The sequence below is a fragment of the Bombina bombina genome, chromosome 4, assembly GCF_027579735.1.
Source record: "Bombina bombina isolate aBomBom1 chromosome 4, aBomBom1.pri, whole genome shotgun sequence".
Classification (NCBI taxonomy): domain Eukaryota; kingdom Metazoa; phylum Chordata; class Amphibia; order Anura; family Bombinatoridae; genus Bombina; species Bombina bombina.
The window spans coordinates 1,146,657,982-1,146,683,938 of record NC_069502.1 but is presented as its reverse complement, the minus strand read 5'-3'; the positions used below and the strand labels follow the sequence as shown (position 1 = coordinate 1,146,683,938).

At 39.6% G+C, this 25,957-nt stretch overlaps 1 protein-coding gene across 3 annotated transcripts in view; it reads right to left on the bottom strand.

Annotated features, from left to right (window-relative positions):
- Window positions 1–25,957, bottom strand: part of MIA3 (MIA SH3 domain ER export factor 3) — a 220,057-nt gene that overhangs the window by 12,123 nt on the left and 181,977 nt on the right. For 2 of the 3 annotated variants that reach the window (XM_053712522.1, XM_053712521.1), the window contains exons 22-27: window positions 22,078–22,113; window positions 15,965–16,032; window positions 15,532–15,629; window positions 14,873–15,010; window positions 4,542–4,618; window positions 4,363–4,434 (exon numbers count right to left, since the gene is read on the bottom strand). In XM_053712522.1, coding sequence (XP_053568497.1) covers window positions 4,363–4,434; window positions 4,542–4,618; window positions 14,873–15,010; window positions 15,532–15,629; window positions 15,965–16,032; window positions 22,078–22,113 — 489 coding nt within the window. The remainder of the gene's footprint in view (window positions 1–4,362; window positions 4,435–4,541; window positions 4,619–14,872; window positions 15,011–15,531; window positions 15,630–15,964; window positions 16,033–22,077; window positions 22,114–25,957) is intronic. The other variant, XM_053712523.1, reaches the window with a different exon arrangement.

Sequence of the window (25,957 nt, the reverse complement as noted above, 5' to 3'; positions counted from 1 at the left end):
TAAACCAAAGAAGAACAATAAACGTATATTTTTTTCTTCAGAATTTAATACACATAGTGATCATATTGCTAATATCATTAAAAAACACTGGTATCTTTTGGGTAAGTTTAACCCTCATATATCTGAATTTCAAGCCCCCCCTATACACTCATACAGACGAGTTAAAAATATTAGGGATACCTTAGTTAAGGCTGACATTGGCAGTACAAACACCAGTAGGATTACCTATCTTACTACCCCCAAAAAGGGCTCATACCCCTGTCTCCATTGTGCACAATGTAATGCTATGATAAAAGATAAACACATAGCACAAACTAATGACCGATAAATTCGGGAAATTAATGGGTACTATACCTGTGACACAGACTTTGTAGTCTACCTATTAAAATGCCTGTGTGGGAGGGGCTATGTAGGGGAAACTACACGCCCCATTAGAGATAGGATTAGTGGGCATAAATCTTCAATTAGATGCCAAGATAAAACCCTTCCAGTTTCTTCCCATTTTCTTGAAATGGGACACACCGTCATCCAACTCAGGTACCAAATAATAGATCATATCCCTAAACTTAGGAGAGGAGGGAATTGGGAACTTGAACTCAAAAAGAGAGAGGTATGGTGGATTCAACAACTAAAAACTCTACATCCAGTAGGTCTGAATAGAGATTATGATCTCCATTTGTTTTTATAAATTTTATCTTTCTTCATATATATATGCATTTTTAATTTTGGATGTCATGATTAAACTTTGCATCACTGCTCATGTGTTTAACTTTACCTATGTATTTAACATTTTTGTTTAGACTTAAAAAAAAAAAATTCTGTTTTTCTACATGTGTAATTCATGAATTGGCCCAATAGATGGCAGTAGTAATTTCTATCAATGCTCAAAAAAGGTTCAGCCAATATGGAGTTAATATGTTTGTAATTAAGCCATCTGGCCTATTTAAAGCTGTGCTGCAGAGCAATCCATAGCATGATTAAGGGTCTGCGTTACCTGAAACGTTGCTGTCTGTTCATTTTGTCACCTTAATAAAGGTTTTTTCACTTTTAAAGAAACAGTGCTGGAGCCATTCACTTTTTTCCTTTTGGATTTACATATGAGAGGTGAGCAGGACCCTCTGGCTACCGTGCACTTTGCTAACTAACTCTGAACTGTTAGTTGTGCTGGACCTATTGCTCTCTTATATATATATATACATACACATATATATACACACACACACACACATACACATAGGTATACACCGCTCTTACAGCGGGTTAGGGACCGGAGCCCCGCTGTAAAGTGAAAACAAGGCAGTTTTAGCTTTCTTTTCACTTGCCAGTGTGTTTAAAAACATGTTTGAACTAGCATATATTAGAGGTGCAATAGCGCTAAGTTTAGTTTAACACTAGCACAGCACAGTATTCAATAAATACTGTACCTGTATAATAGTGACAATTACTGTAGTAAAATTTGCCAGACTATAATACTGAGACACAGTTTGCACTGTAATGCTGTAAACAGAATGAACTGCGCATAACAAATGGTGTCAGTCACTTTTCTCTCAAACTCACGATGATTACAGCACTATTTCAAAATCCTTGAAGGTTGAACTTCAGCTTCACAAAGCGCTGTATTAGCGAATTGCTGTAAAGTGAAGCGCTGTAAAGTGAGGTATACCTTGTATGTACACACACACATACATAAAGACATCTCTCTCTCATACATATATATATATATATATATATATATACACACACACACAAAACACAATAGATATATACAGAAATATTTATTTCAGAATAAATAGAACATATTCTTCTATGTGAAGAACATTGGAATGTGAAATATTCATATTTCCATGACGAATAAGTGCACTTGAGAAAATGGGATAGGGTTTGCGTGCGAGTAGGGTGCTCCACTGATCTCTATGGGTGAATACGTTAACGTGGTCGCAATATTCTAACGTTGTCTATTTGCGTGCGTCGAATTAGCACTCTTTTTACTTTCAACTTCTAAAAGCTTGCTTCTGGACTTTGCGCACAAGCGTGAGCGATAAATAGCACTCCACTTGTAATCTAGCCCTAAGTTTATTACACTTGTTCGATGATTGCTACTTACCCAATTTGTAAAAGTGGCAACTGTATTTGAGAGATTTATTTTTTTTAACAGTCAAACAAATTTGTAAAATTTCTTATCTTCCTAAAAGTTATTGTTTATTTGTAAAGTGACATCAAATGCCATAGTGCTGGAATGTTCTCTTTTGCAGAATAATTGTAACCAAACCGGAAGCAACTCTGTTACAAAAATATACTACATTGGTAGCAAACTATTTCTAATAATAAATATTAGAGCACCTTGGTCATTGATTTGGGAACTGTTAAAGCAATTTTTCTTTCTATAGTGCTATTTTTTTTTTCTCCATACATAGTGATATACAATAAAAAATAAATGTGATAATGCCAGCTACCACTAATTTATTCTTACTGTATCTGAGATTACTCTTTTGCTTGATGAGCAATGTGATAATCTTGGAAAATTCTCTAAATGTAATGCTTTGTAAAAGACAAGCGAGTAACGTCTTGTAAAGTCAATTGTCATACAATTTAAAGAAATAATCTAGTCAAAATTAAACTTTCATGATTCATATAGAGCATGTAATTGTAAGCAACTATCTAATTTACTCCTATTATCATTTTTTCTTTGTTGTCTTGGTACCTTTATTTGAATGTAAGCTTAGGAGCCGGCCCATTTTTGTTTCAGCCCCTGGGTAGCACATGCCGATTGGTGGCTATATTGAGACACCAATCAGAAAGTGCTACCCGGGTGCTGAAACAAAAATGGGCCGGCTCCTATGCTTACATTCTTGCTTTTTCAAATAAAGATACCAAGAGAACGAAAAAATGATAATAGGAGTAAAATTAAAAAAGTTACTTAAAATTGCTGCTCTATCTGAATCACGAAAGTTTAATTTTGACTAGACTATTCCTTTAAGCGGATTTATTCTCATTCAGAGATATCAAGTCATTAATTGCTAAGCATTTTATTGTAGCAAAATAAAAAAAAAAAAGAGAAAAAAAATAGAACGAGCAGTCCCACACCTTAAGCAGACATGCATAAATATCAAGCCCTTCCTTCCTCACAAGGCTAGGCTGAAGTTTTAAATATTATATTGCAACTTAATATGTTCCTCTAATTTGTTACATCATTATTGAAGAGTCATTAGTCGAAAAATGACAAGCTCTAATTAATTGGTGCATGTAAATTTGAAGACTAGTGACTCTGCACATTTTTGTGTTTGATCGCTGAAAAAGGGTTAAGCACATAGTAAAAGTACTACACAGGTACCGCAGAGCACTACTAGGTCCAGAAGGGAAATTGATGCTGACCCAATAAGCAACATTAGTCGCATGACACAGCTGTGCAACTAGTGCTGCTAATTGGGTCAGGGGCACTTTCTACTATGTGTTTAACGAATTAGATCATATATTTTTTTTTTACTATAATGACCCTTTAAACAAGCATTTCTTTTCTTTTATTATAAATATACACACACAAATTTAAACAGGGACAGTAAACACCTTGAGATTTTCATATAAAATGTTCAGCTACGTGTAATGAAACAACTTTACAATAACATTACATATTTTGCCCCCCCCCTTCATGTAATTTAGATCTGAAAATAGAGGGTTTACTTAAGAAATTTAAATGCACCCGGCTGACTAATCAAGGCGAACCCTGCTACATATATATTTCCCTAATTGGTTTTAACTGATAATGACTACAAAACAACATATGTTATACTAAAAATATGACCTTTGTTACCTTGATGTCTGCAAACTAAAGCCCAGTTTGGCTCCTCCAAATAAAACAAATGGAGAGTACAGTATAGCTATTAAAAAGGCCATAAAAGGATATTAATTTGTTTTAAAAACATTTAGACTTTGACTAAAATGCCATTCAATAGCAACACAACAGACATGTCTTGTAATTACAAGGTGTTTACTGTCCCTTTAACAGACTAATAAGGAATCAATAGTCTTATTATTATAGTGTAACTCCACTGCCCGGCCCAAGCAACCAAAATATAACTTCTAGTTCATTATCCAGCCTTGCAGATATTTACAGTTATTGCCATACATCTTAAATAACAGTACAATTGTTAGCCATAGAACTATATAAGGCACCCAGTTCTTACAGTAACAGATGTTTAGTATATTAGTGAATGCTCTACCGTAAGCAAATAAACCTGTGAGGAGATGGGGAAGCTTTGGTTAAGCAGAGGCAGCAGAGCATGCAAGCAAGTTAGAGCATACTGATGTATGCACCAAAAGCATTAAGTGACAACCCGGCTCAGTCCACAGCTTCTTTATACTCACTGTTCCAGGATCCTCAGACATAGAGGAACTAGCAGGCATATTGGAGGCCTCAGACTCATTAGGTGGATTTTGCTTTTTGTTTTATAAAAAAACATTGAGTAAGAAAATACAGACGACACTGAACAGAATTAAGTAGCGATACAGCTGCTGTTTAGCGATATTTGTCTCAAGCAACTTACCATTCCATCCACAGTCATTGACGGAGTAGATGTCCTGGGAGCACTATTCAATGCTGCTGCAGAATGGCTATGTTCAGCTGTAAATGAGAGAGTTTAAATCATCCAGGCTCACATATAAAGCAGCATCTGACTTCCTATAATATACAGGATTTCTTATTAGGCAAATTAGAGAGGGCTTTGCCTGCAGAAACACAGCTAGATGTCCCTACTGATCTCCTGATAACAAATTTATTCTTTACAGGTCATTTTGTGTTAACATTTTGTTAAACAATGCTTGTATATCTGCTGTAATAACCATATCAGACACCTTCTTTTAGTGGCAATAAAGCTTACATTTTGTTAAACAATGCTTGTATATCTGCTGTGATAACCATATCAGACACCTTCTTTTAGTGGCAATAAAGCTTACATTTTGTTAAACAATGCTTGTATATCTGCTGTGATAACCATATCAGACACCTTTTAGTGGCAATAAAGCTTACATTTTGTTAAACAATGCTTGTATATCTGCTGTGATAACCATATCAGACACCTTCTTTTAGTGGCAATAAAGCTTACATTTTGTTAAACAATGCTTGTATATCTGCTGTGATAACCATATCAGACACCTTCTTTTAGTGGCAATAAAGCTTACATTTTGTTTTCTATACTTTCCCTCTTTAAAAAATGTAGCACATGGTTTATTCTATGGCCTCAGTATATGAATTTGTGTCCCTAGATCTCTAAATCTTGTAAAAACACAACTCTCCAGTATGTGCAAACATACCGCCTCTATAAATGCTAGTTACAAAAGCTCTTCTTTAAAAGGGACAGCTTACAAATAGTCTAAAGAATGCGCCAACCCCAACAAATGAATTTAAAAAATAGTTTTAGCCTGTTTGTGGAGAAAGGGGGCTTTTGAGAAACTTCCGTCCAGAGGCCTTACATAAGTAAATGTGCCCGCAGTAATAAGAATGCTACTCTCCTTGCCTAGTGTTGCAGCACCGTCAGGCTCTCCACGCCTGTAAAAACAATCATTCTTATGGTTTAGGTGCATACTCTTCTCGAGAGGCTAAAAGTTTTTGTATTGTATTGAAGGAAAGAGTCTTATCTTCCACTCGTCTAGAAACCTCAAAATGGGGAGAAAGCCAAAATAGGCCTAGTTTTCATTGAGGTGGTAAAGTTTGGAAAGTGGTGGTAACAAACAATCTCCATAGACTTTAATGGAGAAAGATTTTTTTTTTTTTTTAATCACCAGTTTCCACATCAATGGAAACAAGGCATAGTATGAAGCGCAAAAACACTGGATAGCACACGAACGGAAGAGTACTCACAGCAGCAGCAGTCTTAAAACACATTTTCGGCTAGATTAGGAGTTTTGCGGTATGAGTGAAAAAGCAGCGTTAAGGCTCTTTTTCACTACCGCTGGTACTACGAGTCTTGTAGGTATATCTGTACCGCACACTTTTTTGACCGTAACGCAACGTAACTACCGCAGCTTTCAAAAACTCCTTTTTCAATGGGACTTCCTTTGCGCCGGTATTACAAGTTTGCCTGGGAGTCCAAAAAGTGAGCGGTACATCCTATACCGTCAAGATCCGTACCGTAAACTGAAAGTCAGTAGTTATGGGTTTTATGTTACAAAGTCGTAACATAAAACTCATAACTAAAGTGCTAAAAAGTACACTAACACCCATAAACTACCCATTAACCCCTAAACCGAGGCCCTCCCGCATCGCAAACACTAAAATAAAAAAAAATGTTAGGTTTTTTTAAGGGTTTATTGGTGGGTTTATTTTCAGCTTAGGGTTTGGGCGGAAAAAGAGCTAAATGCCCTTTTCAGGGCAATGGGGAGCTTAGGTTTTTTTAGATAGGATTTTATTTGGAGGGGTTGGTTGTGTGGGTGGTGGGTTTTACTGTTGGGGGGTGGGTTGTATTTTTTTTACAGGTAAAAGAGCCGATTTCTTTGGGGCAATGCCCTGCAAAAGGCCCTTTTAAGGGTTGGTAGTTTATTGTAGGCTAGGGTTTTTTTTTATTTTAAGGGGTCTTTTTTATTTTTTTAGGACTATTAGATTAGGTGTAATTAGTTTAAATATTTGATAATTTCTTTTTTTATTATTAATTAATTTTAATTAATTTAGTGGGTTTTTTTGGTGTAATTTAGTTAATTGTATTTAATGTAAGTTATTTAATTGTAGTGTAAGGTTAGGTGTTAGTGTAAGTCAGGTTATGTTTTATTTTACAGGTAAATTTGTACTTATTTTAGTTAGGTAGCTAGTAAATAGTTAATAACTATTTACTAACTAGTTTACCTAGTTAAATTAAATACAAACTTAGCAGTGAAATAAAAATAAAACCTAAGATAGCTTCAATGTAACTTAGTTATATTGTAGCTACCTTAGGTTTTATTTTACAGGTAAGTATTTAGTTTTAAATAGGAATTATTTAGTTAATGATAGTAATATTTATTTAGATTTATTTTAATTATATTAAAGTTAGGGGTGTTAGGTTTAGGGTTAGACTTAGGTTTAGGGGTTTATTACTTTAGTATAGTGGCGGCGACGTTGGGGGCGGCAGATTAGGGGTTAATAAGTGTAGGTAGGTGGCGGCGACACTGGGGCCGGCAGACTAGGGCTTAATAAGTGTAGGTAGGTGTCGGCGACGTTAGGGATTAATAAGTGTAGGTAGGTGTCGGCGACGTTAGGGGCGGCAGATTAGGGGTTAATAAGTGTAGGTAGGGTGGTGGTGGCGACGTTAGGGGCGGCAGATTACGGGTTAATAAATTTAGGTAGGTGTCGATGATGTTAGGGGTTAATAAGTGTAGGTAGGTAGCGACGACATTGGGGGCGGCAGATTAGGGGTTAATATAATGTAGGTGTCGGGGGCAGCAGATTAGGGGTTAATAAGTGTAATGTAGGTGTCAGTAATGTCGGGGGCGGCAGATTAGGAGTGTTTAGACTTGGGGGTTTATGTTAGGTGTAAACATAAATTTTGTTTCCCCATAGGAATCAATGGGGCTGCGTTACGGAGCTTTACGCTCCTTTATTGCAGGTGTTAGGCTTTTTTTTAGCCGGCTCTCCCCATTGACTATGGAGAAATCGTGCACGAGCACGTAAAACCAGCTCAAAGCAGCGCTGGCATTGGAGTGTGGTAAGGAGCTCAATTTTACTCAACACTCACTTATTGCCTGACAACGCCGGGTTTATACAAACCTGATATAGCAGCGCTATAGGGAGGTGAGCGGTGACAATAACTTGCAAGTTAGCACCGAGCCGCTCATAACGCAAAACTCGTAATCTAGCCGTTTATTGTCAAAGGATTCCAATTTAAAAAATGATCTTTATGTAGTTTACTCTCCATAAAAAGGAAATGTATGCTTACCCTAAATTTATTTCTTTTACGATATGACGAGTCCACGGATTTCATCCTTACTTATGGGATATCACCTCCTGGTCAGCAGGAGGAGGCAAAGAGCTCCACAGCAGAGCTGCATAAATAGCTACTCCCTTCCCCCCCAACCTAGTCATTCGACCGAAGTTAGGAAGAGAAAGGAAAAGCAAAGGAGCAGAGGTGACTGAAGTTTAACAAAAATAAACACCTGTCTTAAAAAACAACAGGGTGGGCCGTGGACTCGTCATATCGTAAAAGAAATAAATTTATCAGGTAAGCATAAATTTCCTTTTCTTTTACAAGATATGACGAGTCCACGGATTTCATGCTTACTTATGGGATACAATACCAAAGCTATAGGACACGGATGAAAGGGAGGGACAAGACAGGAACCTAAACGGAAGGCACCACTGCTTGAAGAACCTTTCTCCCAAAAAACAGCCTCGGACGAGGCAAAAGTATAAAATTAGTAAAATTTTAAAAAAAGTGTGAAGAGACGACCAAGTTGCAGCCTTGCAAATCTGTGCAACAGAGGAGCCACAGCCCTAGTAGAATGAGCCGTAATTCGTTCAGGAGGCTGCTGTCCAGCAGTCTTACATGCAAAACAGATTATACTCTTCAACCAGAAGGAAAAAGAGGTAGCTGTAGCTTTCTGACCCCTACGTTTCCCGGAAAAGACAACAAATAATGAAAATGATTGACGAAATTCTTTAGTCGCCTGCAAGTAAAACTTCAGGGCACGGACCACGTCCAAGTTTTGTAACAGACGCTCCCTCTTAGAAGAAGGATCAGGACACAATGAAGGAACAATTTCCTGATTAATATTTTTGTTGGAAACAACCTTAGGAAGAAAACCAGATTTGGTACGTAACACTACCTTATTGAAATGAAAAAAGAAGGTAAGGAGAATCACATTGTAATGCTAAAGCTCAGAAACTCTGTGAGCAGAAGAAATAGCAACCAAAAGTAAAACTTTCCAAGATAACAACTTAATATCTATGGAATGCATAGGTTCAAACGGAACCCCTTGAAGAACCTTAAGAACTAAATTCAAGCTCCAAGGAGGAGCAATAGGTCTAAAACAAAGGCCTGATCCTAGTCAGAGCCTGACAAAAAGCTTGAACATCCGGAATATCTGCCAGACGTTTGTGTAGCAAAATAGATAAAGCAGAAATCTGTCCCTTTAAGGAACTTGCTCATAACCCTTTCTCAAATCCTTCTTGGAGAAAAAATAAAATCCTAGGAATCCTAATCCTACTCCATGAGTAGCCCTTGGATTCGCACCAATAAAGATATTTATGCCACATCTTATGGTAAATCTTTCTAGTAACAGGCTTACGTGCCTGTATCAAGGTATCAATGACCGAATCAGAAAACCCTCGCTTAGATAAAATCAAGCGTTCAACCATTCCCAATGCTCGCCCCACTACACATCATACTGCAGGTGTTTAAAGTATATAATCTACAGCACCAGACCCAAAATATTTTTGTTTGTTAGGACAATTTCAAATCTGTTGGACACTGTATACAATTGATAACCTTGGACTTTGCTTCACTAGCATCTCGCTAAACAATAAAAATATGAACTTTCCAATAGCCCAAGAGTGGCTTACAATCTCCCAAATGATGTTAGCAGAGATCATTCTTTTGAAACCATTTCAGAGCTGTTATAAACATTAACTTGTTAGATTTAAGCCTCTTAGGAGCCTTAGAGACTTTTTGATCAACCTCTAAAACACATATCTGTATTAAGAATTTATTAGGCTCATATTGTAACCAGAGCCAAGTTTGTACTATGTTGTTCTTCCTTATGATAATAAAGCTCTTTTGAAAAAAAAAAAAACAAAACAAAAAAAAAAAAAAACAAAAAAAAAAATCAAGCGTTCAGTCTCCAAGCAGTCAGCTGCAGAGAAATTAGATTCGGATGATGGAAGGGTCCCTGAATGAGCAAATGGCGGAAAACACATAGCCTAGGACGAACGACCAAGGCACTGCCAAGGCATCTATCAGTTCAGCCTGAGGATCCCTGGACCTGGATCCGTATCTCGGGAGCTTGGCATTCAGACGAGATGCCATAAGATCCAGCTCCGGTCTGCCCCATCTGAGAATCAGGGTGGCAAAGACCTCTGGATGGAGTTCCCATTCCCCCGGATGAAACGTCTGTCTGCTCAAAAATCCGCTTCCCAGTTGTCCACTCCTGGTATGTAGATTGTTGACAGGTAACAAGAGTGAGCCTCTGCCCACCGAATTATCTTGGATACTTCTGTCATCGCTAAGGAACTCCTTGTTCCTCCCTGATGATTGATGCAAGACACAGTCATGATGTTGTCCGACTGGAATCTGATGAATTTGGCCTAAGCCAACTGCAGGGAGTTCCAGACTGCACCCCATCCTATCAGGCTGGCATCCGTTGTCACTATCACCCATGAGGGTCTGCGGAAGCACGTCCCTTGGGAAAGATGATCTGGCGACCACCCAAGAAGAGAGTCTCTAGTCTCCTGATCCAGATCTATTTGAGAAGACAAATCTGCATAATCTCCATTCTATTGACTGAGCATGCTTAGTTGAAGAGGTCTGAGATGAAAACGAGCAAACGGAATGATGTCCATTGCTGCCACCATCAATCCAATTGCCTCCATGCACTGAGCCCCTGATGGCCGAGGATTGGACTGAAGGGATCGGCATATATCTTTAACCTTCTGACTTCCGTCAAAAAGATTTTCATAGCTAAAGAATATATTAGAGTTCCCAGGAAAGGAACCCTTGTCTGTGGAACTAGTGAATTATTTTCTACATTCACCTTCCACCCATGAGTCCTTAGAAAGGACAGCACAATGTCGGAATGAGACTTTGTCAGCTGACAAGACGACGTCTGGATCAGAATATCGTCCAGATAAGGCGCCACTGCAATGTCCCGCTGCCTGAGAACCGCCAGCAGAAACCCCAGAACCCTTGTGAAAATTCTGGGTGCTGTGGCCAGACTGAAAGGAAGGGCCACAAACTGAAAATGTTTGTCCAGAAAGGCAAACCTGAGGAACTTGCGATGATCTCTGTGGATAGGAATATGAAGATATGCATCCTTCAAATCCATGGTAGTCATATATTGACCCTCCTGGATCAATGGAAGAATTGTCCGAATGATCTCCATCTTGAAAGATGAAACTCTGAGAAACTTGTTTTGACTTTTGAGATCTAAAACGGTCCTCTTTTTTGGGAACTAAAAAGATATTAGAGTAAAAACCTTTGTCCCTGTTCCTGTATTGGAACGGGACAAAATACCCCCATGGCAAAGAGGTCTCTTACACAACGTAAGAATGCCTCTTTTTTTTTTTTGGTCTGGTCTATAGACAATCGTGAAAGAAGAAACCTTTCTCTGGGGAAGGAATATTTGAACCCCAACTGATACCCTTGAGACACGATTTCTAGTGTCCAGGAATCCTGAACGTCCCTTATCCAAGCTTGTACAAAGAGAGAACGTCTGCCCCCAACTAGATCCGGTCCTGGATCGGGGGCCGCCCCTTCATGCTGTCTTGGTAGCAGCAGTAGGCTCCTTGGGTTGTTTACCTTTGTTCCAACCCTGGTTAGGTTTCCAGGTGGATATGGCTTGTGAATAATTCCCTGTTTAGCGGAAGAGGGGATTCCCTTGAAAATTCGAAAGGAATGAAAATTACTTTGTAGTCCCCTTTGCTAAGATGTTTTGTCCTGAGGGAGGAGATGCTGCCGTAATGTCAGAAAAGATTTTAACCATAAGGCTCTTTGCGCTAAAATGGAAAATCCCGAAATCTTAGCCGCCAATTTGGTGATCTGAAAGGCGGCATCCGTAATAAAAGAATTAGCCAGCTTAAGGGCCTTAATTCTATCCATTATTTAGTCTAAAGAAGTCTCAGATTTAAGAGACTCTTCTGGATCGTCAAACCAAAAGGCAGCCGCAGTTGTGACTGTTACAATGCATGCCGTTGGTTGTAATAGAAACCCTTGATGAACATATAGCTTCTTGAAAAGACCCTCCAACTTTTTATTCATGGAGTCTTTGAAAGCACAACTGTCCTCAATAGGGATAGTCGTATGCTTAGCCAGGGTAGAGATAGCTCCAAGAGTCCCAAACGGTGTCAGCTATAGGGTACATTTTCTTAAAAATAGGGGAAGGGGAGAACAGGATACCCGGTCTTTCCCATAAACCACAGAGAGACACCATTCGCATGCAAAAGGTAATCATCTTGGAACATAGACTAAAAAGTGTTACTGTACTCCTTTATAAACAGTAACCAGGTAAGCACTGAGTGTACAGAGACTGAAACCCTTCAGTGCCATGTTATTATTCTCAAAAGTATGAGTAAATATACCAGATTTGGCAAATACTGCATGAAACAGTTTCAAAAATTCAAAATGCTGCTTAAAGCATCTATTTGAAAGGATTCCTTCTAAGAACATGGGGGAGACAGAACATAGAAGTTACAAAATGTGTGGGTCTTTGTGTTAAGTGTAACTTTATTGCCACTTCAAGCTGTGAAGAATAAATGTACTGTTAATGCGACTCAGCACCAGTGAAGACTTCATACAGTTGCAAATAAATAAATACCCAATTATAGCACTCAGGAAACACCTAGTGCATTGATCCCCCCAACAGGTCCGTCCATTCATGAATAGGACACTGACCCATCATAGTCGCTTGCAAAAGGAAAAGTGCCTGACACACCGTATGCTGGCGATGCCTCTCTGTCTTTATTCATGACAAAGAAAGCGTCCCAAGCCCCCAAGGACTCTGCAAACGGCATGCCCTTTCTGCGCTTGCTGCACTGCCGATGAGGCACACAATGGCGCGTAACGAAGCTCCGCCCCTCCGGGGGCGTATCGAGCCCAAACAAGGAAGCCACAATGGAGTCGCTGCATGGGGCGCACACAGCGGCGCGAAAACGAAACTCCGCCCATCGTGGGCGTACCGAGCCCAATCTCCTGTGCGGGAAGTCAGTAGAAAAATTAAACAAAGCCGCCGGGAGAGTGTAAAACACCAAACACTTCATAATCCAGCATTATAACTGACCGGTACAAATGTCAATAGTGCCCCAACATGTTAAAGACACTCATAACATCACCCTGTCGGCTGCTATAGCCCTAAGCCGAAGTAAACGGGTATCGGAAAAAAGGAACATATAACAATCCTGTATGTCTTCTAAAACAGGATAACACATACTGCAGTTCCTAATCTATGTGAAGCTTTAACATAGACACCCTGCCTGTCGGATTCCAATAGAAACGACAGAAACAGGAATATGCAAAATATCATGTAAAAACAACACATCTCACATGAAACCTATACACAATTTAAGCGTACTATATGAACACCCTCCCCGTTGGCTGTTAAATAAGTTTATAAGCCGCTGGGAGTCAAACAGCAGACATGTTGCCTCTGATGTGGTTCAACAGAAAAACCCTCCTTGTCGGCTTTAAATGAAGTTATAAGCCGCTGGGAAGCATACGGCAGACATGTCAGGGCTGCCTTTGAAATCAACCCCATTTCAGGGAGATAAAGATATCTAAAGTGCCAAAAATCTTCTGAGTAACATAGCCAGAAAATAAGCTTAGCACTTACCTTAGAAGGCTGCTTGGCAGTAAGGCAATTCATCCGGCTTGTGAAGTTCTCTTCTCCTCTTCACAGTGGCCTGTAGAAACAACAAAAAGTACTGAGTCTCTCTCTTTCCTCAGACTTTTGCAGGCAGGGCAGCAAACAACTATGGGAGGCGCAGTGAGAACAAAATCCCACCAGTTCCCATTGCTTCAAAGCCACCAAATGCTTCTCTTTTTTCTTTACTGAAGATTATGATTTGGTCTAGGCTACACCCCAGAACAAAGCAGCACACAGTGGCACTACTTTAAAAATAATAAACTCTTGATTGAAGAATCTAAACTAACACCTCACTTTACCTCTCTCCTATCACTAACACAGGCAAAGAGAATGACTGGGTTGGGGGGGAAGGGAGGAGCTATTTATGCAGCTCTGCTGTGGAGCTCGTTGCCTCCTCCTGCTGACCAGGAGGCGATATCCCATAAGTAAGGATGAAATCCGTGGACTCGTCATATCTTGTAAAAGAAAACAACTTTAATAAACTAGGAGGAAGTGCACTAACCCTTGAGATGTACCATCTATTACACACACACACACACACACACACACACACACACACATACATACATACATACACACATACATACATATATCAATGCTTTTCCACAGGTCTAACCATCTTTATTACGAGCATTACAAATAAACAGAGCTATGTGTGTGCTATCCAGGTGTTTCTGCAGTTCCCGCTATGTTGGCTGTCTCTCCATTTTTAAGTTTCCAGAAGTGGAAGATTAGATTTGTTTCTTTGCCACAAAAGCTTCCAGCCTCCTGAAAAGAGTGCACTCCCAGAAGAATTATAAAAAACAATAATTTGTAGTAATACATTTAATCTTGTAAAAATATTGTTAATGGTTTCCTTAAACAATTTTAATGAGACAGTACTTTAACATTAGAGACTTCTGATTATAAGAGGTCACATTTTATTTCTTCTTGAGTTAAACTAACATGACCGCAAAAAATGTTCTTTCATGATTCAGATTCAGCAGCTAGCTCCCAGTAGTGCACTGCTGCTCCTTAGCCTACTTTTCAACAAGGGATACCAAAAAAACAAAGCAAATTACATAATAAACAAAGTGGAAAATTGCATGTTCTATATGAACCCTGAATGTTTAATTTTTACTTTTATAAATGGCAGAATAAGTCCTGTTTCTGGGCACAGCAAATATTTGTAACAAAAAAGATCAGAACACAGTTGAACCAGAGGTCAAATGTGCTGGAACAATTTAGAAAATTGCGTGGACCTCTAAAACAGAGCGAACAACCAGGTTTTCTAAGCATTTATAGAAGAGGAGAAGACTGGTTTGTGGCCGTCTAATATTTACAGAGGCTTCATACTAACCAGGGTCCCTTTTGGGGTGTTCTGCTCTGCTAACATTGGCAGACGACGGCTGGCTTGATGGATCCATCATCATCATTGGGGAAGACGCTCCTCCACTTACAGGTGAAGGTCCAAATGAGCCATCTCTACTCAGAGCACCTGTGTTTGACAAAAATGCTCAACACTTAAAAGGGTCTGGAACAGAGTCAACAGAATACCTATGAAGCATGCATTAGAGAGATAAAACGGGTAAAGTACTGAATATACATATACATTAGGATAGAGCCAAATGTCAAGTTAATGGAAATGTACAGAGACCAAGCTGACGGCAGCAGGAGAAGTAACAATACCAAGGCAGAGTGCTTGATCAATAGAAAGGAAGCAAGGTTATAATGGATAACAAAAAGTAATGTATGAAGAACTGTAGGGAAACCAAGACACGTAAACATTTGTATATTCATGTGAAAAATATAAAGGGAATTGTGCTAAAATGTTGTATAATCCACATGAAAGAGCAGCAATCAACCATGATGATTTTTTATTGCAAAAGTGTGTATATATATTTATTTGACCAATGGAAAAAAACGGTGCAGCTATGCCATCATAAGACACTATGTACTGCAGCTGAAACAAATATGTATTTATTATGATCATAATTCAGTAAATAGCAATGGTCATACTTCTCCGTCCTGGTTGTTGCTGTTCTGGTCTCCCGGCTGTTGGTTTTACAATTGATGGCTTCTGAAGAGCTGCAATTCTTTGGTTTGCTTCAAGAACTCTGAAATATCAGATAAAATATATCAATTGTGATGATTGGGATAAAAGGATTTACATCAAACAAAAACCAAAGCAAAAACCCCAAAGAAACCCACAACTCATCTTTTAACAGATGAAGCAAGTTTTTCTCTAGAACTGAATTTGGTTAATATGAATTTAAATTGAACTTGGTTGTCTGCAACAGTGTGGACAAGATAAATGATGTATCTTATGCGGTTTTTTTATTGAAAGCACTGTAAATTGGCTAAACAACCTGACATTTTCGAAGAAGAAAACGTTTAGCAGGGTCTCTGTATGGTACTATAGAGTAATAAAAGTGACAATAAAATATGTTACTTTTGTCTTAAGTTTGCAGACTCTCTTTTCTCTTCTGCCAAAGTTCTTTCTGCGGCGCGAGCACTAACCTAAAAAGAAGGAAGGCAATAGATTTATACAAGATAGGCAACCAGTTATATGATCATAAAATAATGTAAATGCTCGACTATCTTAAAGATCTAATGGGATAATGACGTGATTGCAACTTACAAAAACAGAATTTATGTTTACCTGATAAATTACTTTCTCCAACGGTGTGTCCGGTCCACGGCGTCATCCTTACTTGTGGGATATTCTCTTCCCCAACAGGAAATGGCAAAGAGCCCAGCAAAGCTGGTCACATGATCCCTCCTAGGCTCCGCCTTCCCCAGTCATTCGACCGACGTAAAGGAGGAATATTTGCATAGGAGAAACCATATGATACCGTGGTGACTGTAGTTAAAGAAAATAAATTATCAGACCTGATTAAAAAACCAGGGCGGGCCGTGGACCGGACACACCGTTGGAGAAAGTAATTTATCAGGTAAACATAAATTCTGTTTTCTCCAACATAGGTGTGTCCGGTCCACGGCGTCATCCTTACTTGTGGGAACCAATACCAAAGCTTTAGGACACGGATGAAGGGAGGGAGCAAATCAGGTCACCTAGATGGAAGGCACCACGGCTTGCAAAACCTTTCTCCCAAAAATAGCCTCAGAAGAAGCAAAAGTATCAAACTTGTAAAATTTAGTAAAAGTGTGCAGTGAAGACCAAGTCGCTGCCTTACATATCTGATCAACAGAAGCCTCGTTCTTGAAGGCCCATGTGGAAGCCACAGCCCTAGTGGAATGAGCTGTGATTCTTTCAGGAGGCTGCCGTCCGGCAGTCTCATAAGCCAATCTGATGATGCTTTTAATCCAAAAAGAGAGAGAGGTAGAAGTTGCTTTTTGACCTCTCCTTTTACCAGAATAAACAACAAACAAGGAAGATGTTTGTCTAAAATCCTTTGTAGCATCTAAATAGAATTTTAGAGCACGAACAACATCCAAATTGTGCAACAAACGTTCCTTCTTTGAAACTGGATTCGGACACAAAGAAGGCACGACTATCTCCTGGTTAATGTTTTTGTTAGAAACAACTTTCGGAAGAAAACCAGGTTTAGTACGTAAAACCACCTTATCTGCATGGAACACCAGATAAGGAGGAGAACACTGCAGAGCAGATAATTCTGAAACTCTTCTAGCAGAAGAAATTGCAACCAAAAACAAAACTTTCCAAGATAATAACTTAATATCAACGGAATGTAAGGGTTCAAACGGAACCCCCTGAAGAACTGAAAGAACTAAATTGAGACTCCAAGGAGGAGTCAAAGGTTTGTAAACAGGCTTGATTCTAACCAGAGCCTGAACAAAGGCTTGAACATCTGGCACAGCCGCCAGCTTTTTGTGAAGTAACACAGACAAGGCAGAAATCTGTCCCTTCAAGGAACTTGCAGATAGTCCTTTCTCCAAACCTTCTTGAAGAAAGGATAGAATCTTAGGAATTTTTACCTTGTCCCAAGGGAATCCTTTAGATTCACACCAACAGATATATTTTTTCCATATTTTGTGGTAAATTTTTCTAGTTACAGGCTTTCTGGCCTGAACAAGAGTATCAATGACAGAATCTGAGAACCCTCGCTTTGATAAGATCAAGCGTTCAATCTCCAAGCAGTCAGTTGGAGTGAGACCAGATTCGGATGTTCGAACGGACCTTGAACAAGAAGGTCTCGTCTCAAAGGTAGCTTCCATGGTGGAGCCGATGACATATTCACCAGGTCTGCATACCAAGTCCTGCGTGGCCACGCAGGAGCTATCAAGATCACCGATGCCCTCTCCTGATTGATCCTGGCTACCAGCCTGGGGATGAGAGGAAACGGCGGGAATACATAAGCTAGTTTGAAGGTCCAAGGTGCTACTAGTGCATCTACTAGAGTCGCCTTGGGATCCCTGGATCTGGACCCGTAGCAAGGAACCTTGAAGTTCTGACGAGACGCCATCAGATCCATGTCTGGAATGCCCCACAATTGAGTAATTTGGGCAAAGATTTCCGGATGGAGTTCCCACTCCCCCGGATGAAATGTCTGACGACTCAGAAAATCCGCTTCCCAATTTTCCACTCCTGGGATGTGGATTGCAGACAAGTGGCAGGAGTGAGTCTCCGCCCATTGAATGATTTTGGTCACTTCTTCCATCGCCAGGGAACTCCTTGTTCCCCCCTGATGGTTGATGTACGCAACAGTCGTCATGTTGTCTGATTGAAACCGTATGAACTTGGCCTCTGCTAGCTGAGGCCAAGCCTTGAGAGCATTGAATATCGCTCTCAGTTCCAGAATATTTATCGGGAGAAGAGATTCTTCCCGAGACCAAAGACCCTGAGCTTTCAGGGGTCCCCAGACCGCGCCCCAGCCCACCAGACTGGCGTCGGTCGTGACAATGACCCACTCTGGTCTGCGGAAGCTCATCCCCTGTGACAGGTTGTCCAGGGACAGCCACCAACGGAGTGAATCTCTGGTCCTCTGATCTACTTGTATCGTCGGAGACAAGTCTGTATAGTCCCCATTCCACTGACTGAGCATGCACAGTTGTAATGGTCTTAGATGAATTTGCGCAAAAGGAACTATGTCCATTGCCGCTACCATCAAACCTATTACTTCCATGCACTGCGCTATGGAAGGAAGAGGAACAGAATGAAGTATTTGACAAGAGTTTAGAAGTTTTGATTTTCTGGCCTCTGTCAGAAAAATCCTCATTTCTAAGGAGTCTATTATTGTTCCCAAGAAGGGAACCCTTGTTGACGGAGATAGAGAACTTTTTTCTACGTTCACTTTCCACCCGTGAGATCTGAGAAAGGCCAGGACAATGTCCGTGTGAGCCTTTGCTAGAGGAAGGGACGACGCTTGAATCAGAATGTCGTCCAAGTAAGGTACTACTGCAATGCCCCTTGGTCTTAGCACCGCTAGAAGGGACCCTAGTACCTTTGTGAAAATCCTTGGAGCAGTGGCTAATCCGAACGGAAGTGCCACAAACTGGTAAGGCTTGTCCAGGAATGCGAACCTTAGGAACCGATGATGTTCCTTGTGGATAGGAATATGTAGATACGCATCCTTTAAATCCACCGTGGTCATGAATTGACCTTCCTGGATGGAAGGAAGAATTGTTCGAATGGTTTCCATTTTGAACGATGGAACCTTGAGAAACTTGTTTAGGATCTTGAGATCTAAGATTGGTCTGAATGTTCCCTCTTTTTTGGGAACTACGAACAGATTGGAGTAGAACCCCATCCCTTGTTCTCCTAAAGGAACAGGATGAATCACTCCCATTTTTAACAGGTCTTCTACACAATGTAAGAATGCCTGTCTTTTTATGTGGTCTGAAGACAATTGAGACCTGTGGAACCTCCCCCTTGGGGGAAGCCCCTTGAATTCCAGAAGATAACCTTGGGAGACTATTTCTAGTGCCCAAGGATCCAGAACATCTCTTGCCCAAGCCTGAGCGAAGAGAGAGAGTCTGCCCCCCACCAGATCCGGTCCCGGATCGGGGGCCAACATCTCATGCTGTCTTGGTAGCAGTGGCAGGTTTCTTGGCCTGCTTTCCTTTGTTCCAGCCTTGCATTGGTCTCCAGGCTGGCTTGGCTTGAGAAGTATTACCCTCTTGCTTAGAGGACGTAGCACTTGGGGCTGGTCCGTTTCTGCGAAAGGGACGAAAATTAGGTTTATTTTTGGCCTTGAAAGACCTATCCTGAGGAAGGGCGTGGCCCTTGCCCCCAGTGATATCAGAGATAATCTCTTTCAAGTCAGGGCCAAACAGCGTTTTCCCCTTGAAAGGAATGTTAAGCAATTTGTTCTTGGAAGATGCATCCGCTGACCAAGATTTTAACCAAAGCGCTCTGCGCGCCACAATAGCAAAACCAGAATTTTTCGCCGCTAACCTAGCCAATTGCAAAGTGGCGTCTAGGGTGAAAGAATTAGCCAATTTGAGAGCATGAATTCTGTCCATAATCTCCTCATAAGAAGAAGAGTTATTATTGAGCGCCTTTTCTAGCTCATCGAACCAGAAACACGCTGCTGTAGTGACAGGAACAATGCATGAAATTGGTTGTAGAAGGTAACCTTGCTGAACAAACATCTTTTTAAGCAAACCTTCTAATTTTTTATCCATAGGATCTTTGAAAGCACAACAATCTTCTATGGGTATAGTGGTGCGTTTGTTTAGAGTAGAAACCGCCCCCTCGACCTTGGGGACTGTCTGCCATAAGTCCTTTCTGGGGTCGACCATAGGAAACAATTTTTTAAATATAGGGGGAGGGACGAAAGGTATACCGGGCCTTTCCCATTCTTTATTTACAATGTCCGCCACCCGCTTGGGTATAGGAAAAGCTTCGGGGGGCCCCGGGACCTCTAGGAACTTGTCCATTTTACATAGTTTCTCTGGAATGACCAAATTCTCACAATCATCCAGAGTGGATAACACCTCCTTAAGCAGAGCGCGGAGATGTTCCAATTTAAATTTAAATGTAATCACATCAGGTTCAGCTTGTTGAGAAATTTTCCCTGAATCTGAAATTTCTCTCTCAGACAAAACCTCCCTGGCCCCCTCAGACTGGGGTAGGGGCCCTTCAGAACCAATATCATCAGCGTCCTCATGCTCTTCAGTATTTTCTAAAACAGAGCAGTCGCGCTTTCGCTGATAAGTGGGCATTTTGGCTAAAATGTTTTTGATAGAATTATCCATTACAGCCGTTAATTGTTGCATAGTAAGGAGTATTGGCGCGCTAGATGTACTAGGGGCCTCCTGTGTGGGCAAGACTGGTGTAGACGAAGGAGGGGATGATGCAGTACCATGCTTACTCCCCTCACTTGAGGAATCATCTTGGGCATCATTTTCTCTAAATTTTGTGTCACATAAATCACATCTATTTAAATGAGAAGGAACCTTGGCTTCCCCACATTCAGAACACAGTCTATCTGGTAGTTCAGACATGTTAAACAGGCAAAAACTTGATAACAAAGTACAAAAAACGTTTTAAAATAAACCGTTACTGTCACTTTAAATTTTAAACTGAACACACTTTATTACTGCAATTGCGAAAAAGTATGAAGGAATTGTTCAAAATTCACCAAAATTTCACCACAGTGTCTTAAAGCCTTAAAAGTATTGCACACCAAATTTGGAAGCTTTAACCCTTAAAATAACGGAACCGGAGCCGTTTTTATATTTAACCCCTTTACAGTCCCTGGTATCTGCTTTGCTGAGACCCAACCAAGCCCAAAGGGGAATACGATACCAAATGACGCCTTCAGAAAGTCTTTTCTATGTATCAGAGCTCCTCACACATGCATCTGCATGTCATGCTTCTCAAAAACAAGTGCGCAATAGAGGCGCGAAAATGAGACTCTGCCTATGATTAGGGAAAGCCCCTAGAGAATAAGGTGTCCAATACAGTGCCTGCCGGTTATTTTACATAATTCCCAAGATTAAAATAATTCCTCAAGGCTATGGAGTATAAAATATGTTTATATATAAATCGATTTAGCCCAGAAAATGTCTACAGTCTTAAAAAGCACTTGTGAAGCCCTTTTTTTCTTTCTGTAATAAAAATGGCTTACCGGATCCCATAGGGAAAATGACAGCTTCCAGCATTACATCGTCTTGTTAGAATGTGTCATACCTCAAGCAGCAAAAGTCTGCTCACTGTTCCCCCAACTGAAGTTAATTCCTCTCAACAGTCCTGTGTGGAAACAGCCATCAATTTTAGTAACGGTTGCTAAAATCATTTTCCTCTTACAAACAGAAATCTTCATCTCTTTTCTGTTTCAGAGTAAATAGTACATACCAGCACTATTTTAAAATAACAAACTCTTGATTGAATAATAAAAACTACAGTTAAACACTAAAAAACTCTAAGCCATCTCCGTGGAGATGTTGCCTGTACAACGGCAAAGAGAATGACTGGAGAAGGCGGAGCCTAGGAGGGATCATGTGACCAGCTTTGCTGGGCTCTTTGCCATTTCCTGTTGGGGAAGAGAATATCCCACAAGTAAGGATGACGCCGTGGACCGGACACACCTATGTTGGAGAAATGATTATTTTATTTGTCATGTCAAGTCTACATACCCAGTTTTCATGCGCTTTCTTTTCAAGGCTAGCAATCTATATAGAAAAAAGAAATCGTCATTAATACGCTGCTTAAACATAAACTTAAATGGAGATTTAAATGGGACAATAGACCTAGATATTCCGAATGAATAAAACTATTGTTCACCTGAATTCACACTACAAATCATACTGAAGTGAATCAGAGTACATTCCACTCTAGCTTTTGTCACTGCAACACACTCGTGCAGGTGGAAAAGAAACTCAAAAGCAACAAATTAGTTTTTCTTTAATTAAACAGCAAAATAATTAAAATTCCAAATAGGGCACTACAGCCATTTTTGCCTGTTAAAGGGACATGAAACCCAATTTTTTTCTTTCATGATTCAGATAAAACATACATTTTAAACAACTTTCCAATGTACTTTTATTATCAACTGTGCTTTATTCTTTTGGTATCATTTGTTGAAAGAGCAGTAATGCACTTCTGAGAGCTAGCTGAGCACATCTAATGAGCCAATCACAAGAGACAAATGTGTGCAGGCACCAATCACCAGCTAGCTCCCACTAGTGTAGGATATGTACATATTTTTCAACAACAAATACCAAGAGAACAAAGTACATTTGAAAATAGAAGTGAATTTAAAAGTGTCTCAAAATGACACGCTCTATCAGATTTATATAAGTTTATTATTCACTTTCCTATCCCTTTAACCAATGGACCCATTCAAGTTTTTTTACATTCAATGTCAATTTAAATATATATACAAATAAATACATTTGTTGGTGTTAATTTACCTTTGTTGTTGTGGCTCACAATTCATCATAATTTAAAACAATAGTGGAAAGAAATATGTGCCAAATGTCTCAAGAACAGCAAGCATAAGCGGACAAAGCTAAACATATATAAATATTACCTTTATATCACATGCTCATGTCAACAAAAAAAGGAGAGTTTACTAAATAGCTATAAAAAGCTGCCTAGAAAAGATCCCATGAACATCTCTATGAAAAAAAAAAAATTAAGAGATTTCACCTCAACATTTCCTCTGTGCCCACATCCAATTGTAATGAACTTTAAGCATCCAATCAGGATTCTAGTCCCAGGAGTTGCTAGAGAGCATGCATCTGTCATGTGCAGCACAGTCTTGTTATTTACCTCCTTAGTTTAAAGGGGCATTAAACCCAAAATGTTTCTTTCATTATTCAGATAGAGAATACAATTTTAAACAAAATTCCAATTACTTTCATGTAATTGGCAAGAGTCCATGAGCTAGTGACATATGGGATATACAATCCTACCAGGAGGGGCAAAGTTTCCCAAACCTCAAAATGCCTATAAATACACCCCTCACCACACCCACAATTCAGTTTTACAAACTTTGCCTCCTATGGAGGTGGTGAAGTGTGTGCTAAGATTTCTACGTTGATATGCGCTTCTCAGCATTGTTGAAGCCCGATTCCTCTCAGAGTACAGTGAATGTCAGAGGGACGTGAAGGGAGTATCGCTTATTTGAATACGATGATTTCCCTAACGGGGGTCTATTTCATAGGTTCTCTGTTATCGGTCGTAGAGATTCATCTCCTACCTCCCTTTTCAGATCGACGATATACTCTCAATTTACCATTACCTCTACTAATAACTGTTTAAGTACTGGTTTGGCTATCTGCTATATGTGGATGGGTGTCTTTTGGTAAGTATGTTTTTTATTACTTAAGACACCTCAGCTATGGTTTGGCACTTTATGCATTTATATAAAGTTCTAAATATATGTATTGTACTTATATTTGCCATGAGTCAGGTTCATGAATTTCTTTCTGCAGACTGTCGGTTTCATATTTGCGGAATATAAACATTTTAAGAATTTTTTTTCTTACCTGGGGTTTAGTCTTTTTTTCAATTGACTACATCTTGCAATTGTGGGCATTAGGCCCGTGTGTGCGTCAAATGCTAACCTTTATTGCGTCATTCTTGGCGCGAAAAAAAATACGTTTATGACGCAACGTCATTTCCGGCGTCATACGTGACGCTGAGACCTTTCACACGGCGGCGTCATTAGTGACGCGAGTGTGACATTTACGGTTATTTTTGGCAAAAAAAAGTTTACATTACGTTGTGCGTCATACTTGGCACCAAACTTTTTCATTATTTCAATACCCCTTGTATGTTTGCCTCTTGCTTTTTTCTCTATCAGAGGCCTATGCTATTGCATTTTTCCCATTCCTGAAACGGTCATATAAGGAAATAGATAATTTTGCTTTATATGTTGTTTTTTTCTCTTACATTGTGCAAGATGTCTCAATCTGATCCTGTCTCAGTAGTTTCTGCTGGAACATTGCTGGCTGACATCGGTTCTACCAAAGCTAAGTGCATTTGTTGTAAAATTGTAGAAATTATTTCTCCGAATGTCATTTGTAATAGTTGTCATGATAAACTTTTACATGCAGATAGTGTATCCATTAGTAATAGTACATTGCCAGTTGCAGTTCCTTCAACTTCTAATGTGCATGATAAACCTGTAAATTTTAAAGAATTTGTTTCTGATTCTATTCTGAAGGCTTTGTCTGCATTTCCACCTTCTAATAAACGTAAAAGGTCTTTTAAAACTTCTCATTTAGCTGATGAAATTTCAAATGACCAACAACATAATTTATCCTCTTCTGATGAGGATCTATCTGAGACAGAAGATCCTTCCTCAGACATTGACACTGACAAATCTACTTATTTATTTAAAATAGAGTATATGCATTCTTTATTAAAAGAAGTGTTAATTACTTAAATTGTATCCTTTACCAGCAAAATCTATGGGGCTATTTCTACTCTTGCTAAACATACCACTATTCCTATGGAAGATAGTACATCCTTTAAGGATCCTTTAGATAGGAAGCTTGAATCTTATCTAAGGAAGGCCTATTTATATTCAGGTCATCTTCTCAGACCTGCAATTTCTTTGGCTGATGTTGCGGCTGCATAAACTTTCTGGATGGAGAATTAATCACAACAAGAATTGGATTCTGACATATCTAGCATTATTCGCTTACTGCAACATGCTAATCATTTTATTTGTGATGCCATTTTTTATATTATCAAAAGTGTTGTTAGATCCATGTCTTTAGCTGTATTAGCTAGAAGAGCTTTGTGGCTTAAATCTTGGAATGCTGATATGACATCTAAATCTAGATTACCATCTCTTTCTTTCCAAGGTAATAATTTATTTGGTTCTCAGTTGGATTCTATTATTTCAACTATCACTGGGGGAAAAGGAGTTTTTCTGCCTCAGGATAAAAAACCTAAAGGTAAATCTAAGGCTTCTAACCGTTTTCATTCCTTTCGTCAGAATAAGGAACAAAAACCTCAATCCTCCCCCCAAGGAATCTGCTTCCAATTGGAAGCCTTCATCAAATTGGAATAAATCCAAGCCATTTAGGAAACCAAAGTCAGCCCCTAAGACTGCATGAAGGTGCGGCCCTCATTCCAGCTCAGCTGGTAGGGGGCAGATTAAGGTTTTTCAAGGATTTTTGGATAAAATCTGTCCAAAATCATTGGATTCAGAGCATTGTCTCCCAAGGGTATCGAATAATATTCAGAGTAAGACCTCCTGCGAGAAGATTTTTTCTCTCACGTATCCCTGTAAATCCAGTAAAAGCTCAGGCTTTCCTGAAGTGTGTTTCAGACCTGGAGTCTTCAGGGGTAATCATGCCAGTTCCTGCTCAGGAACAAGGTTTGGGGTTTTATTCAAACCTATTCATTGTACCAAAGAAAGAAAATTTATTCAGACCAGTTCTGGATCTGAAAATTTTGAATCGTTATGTAAGAGTACCAACTTTCAAGATGATGACTATAAGGACTATTCTGCCTTTTGTTCAGCAAGGACATTATATGTCCACAATAGACTTGCAG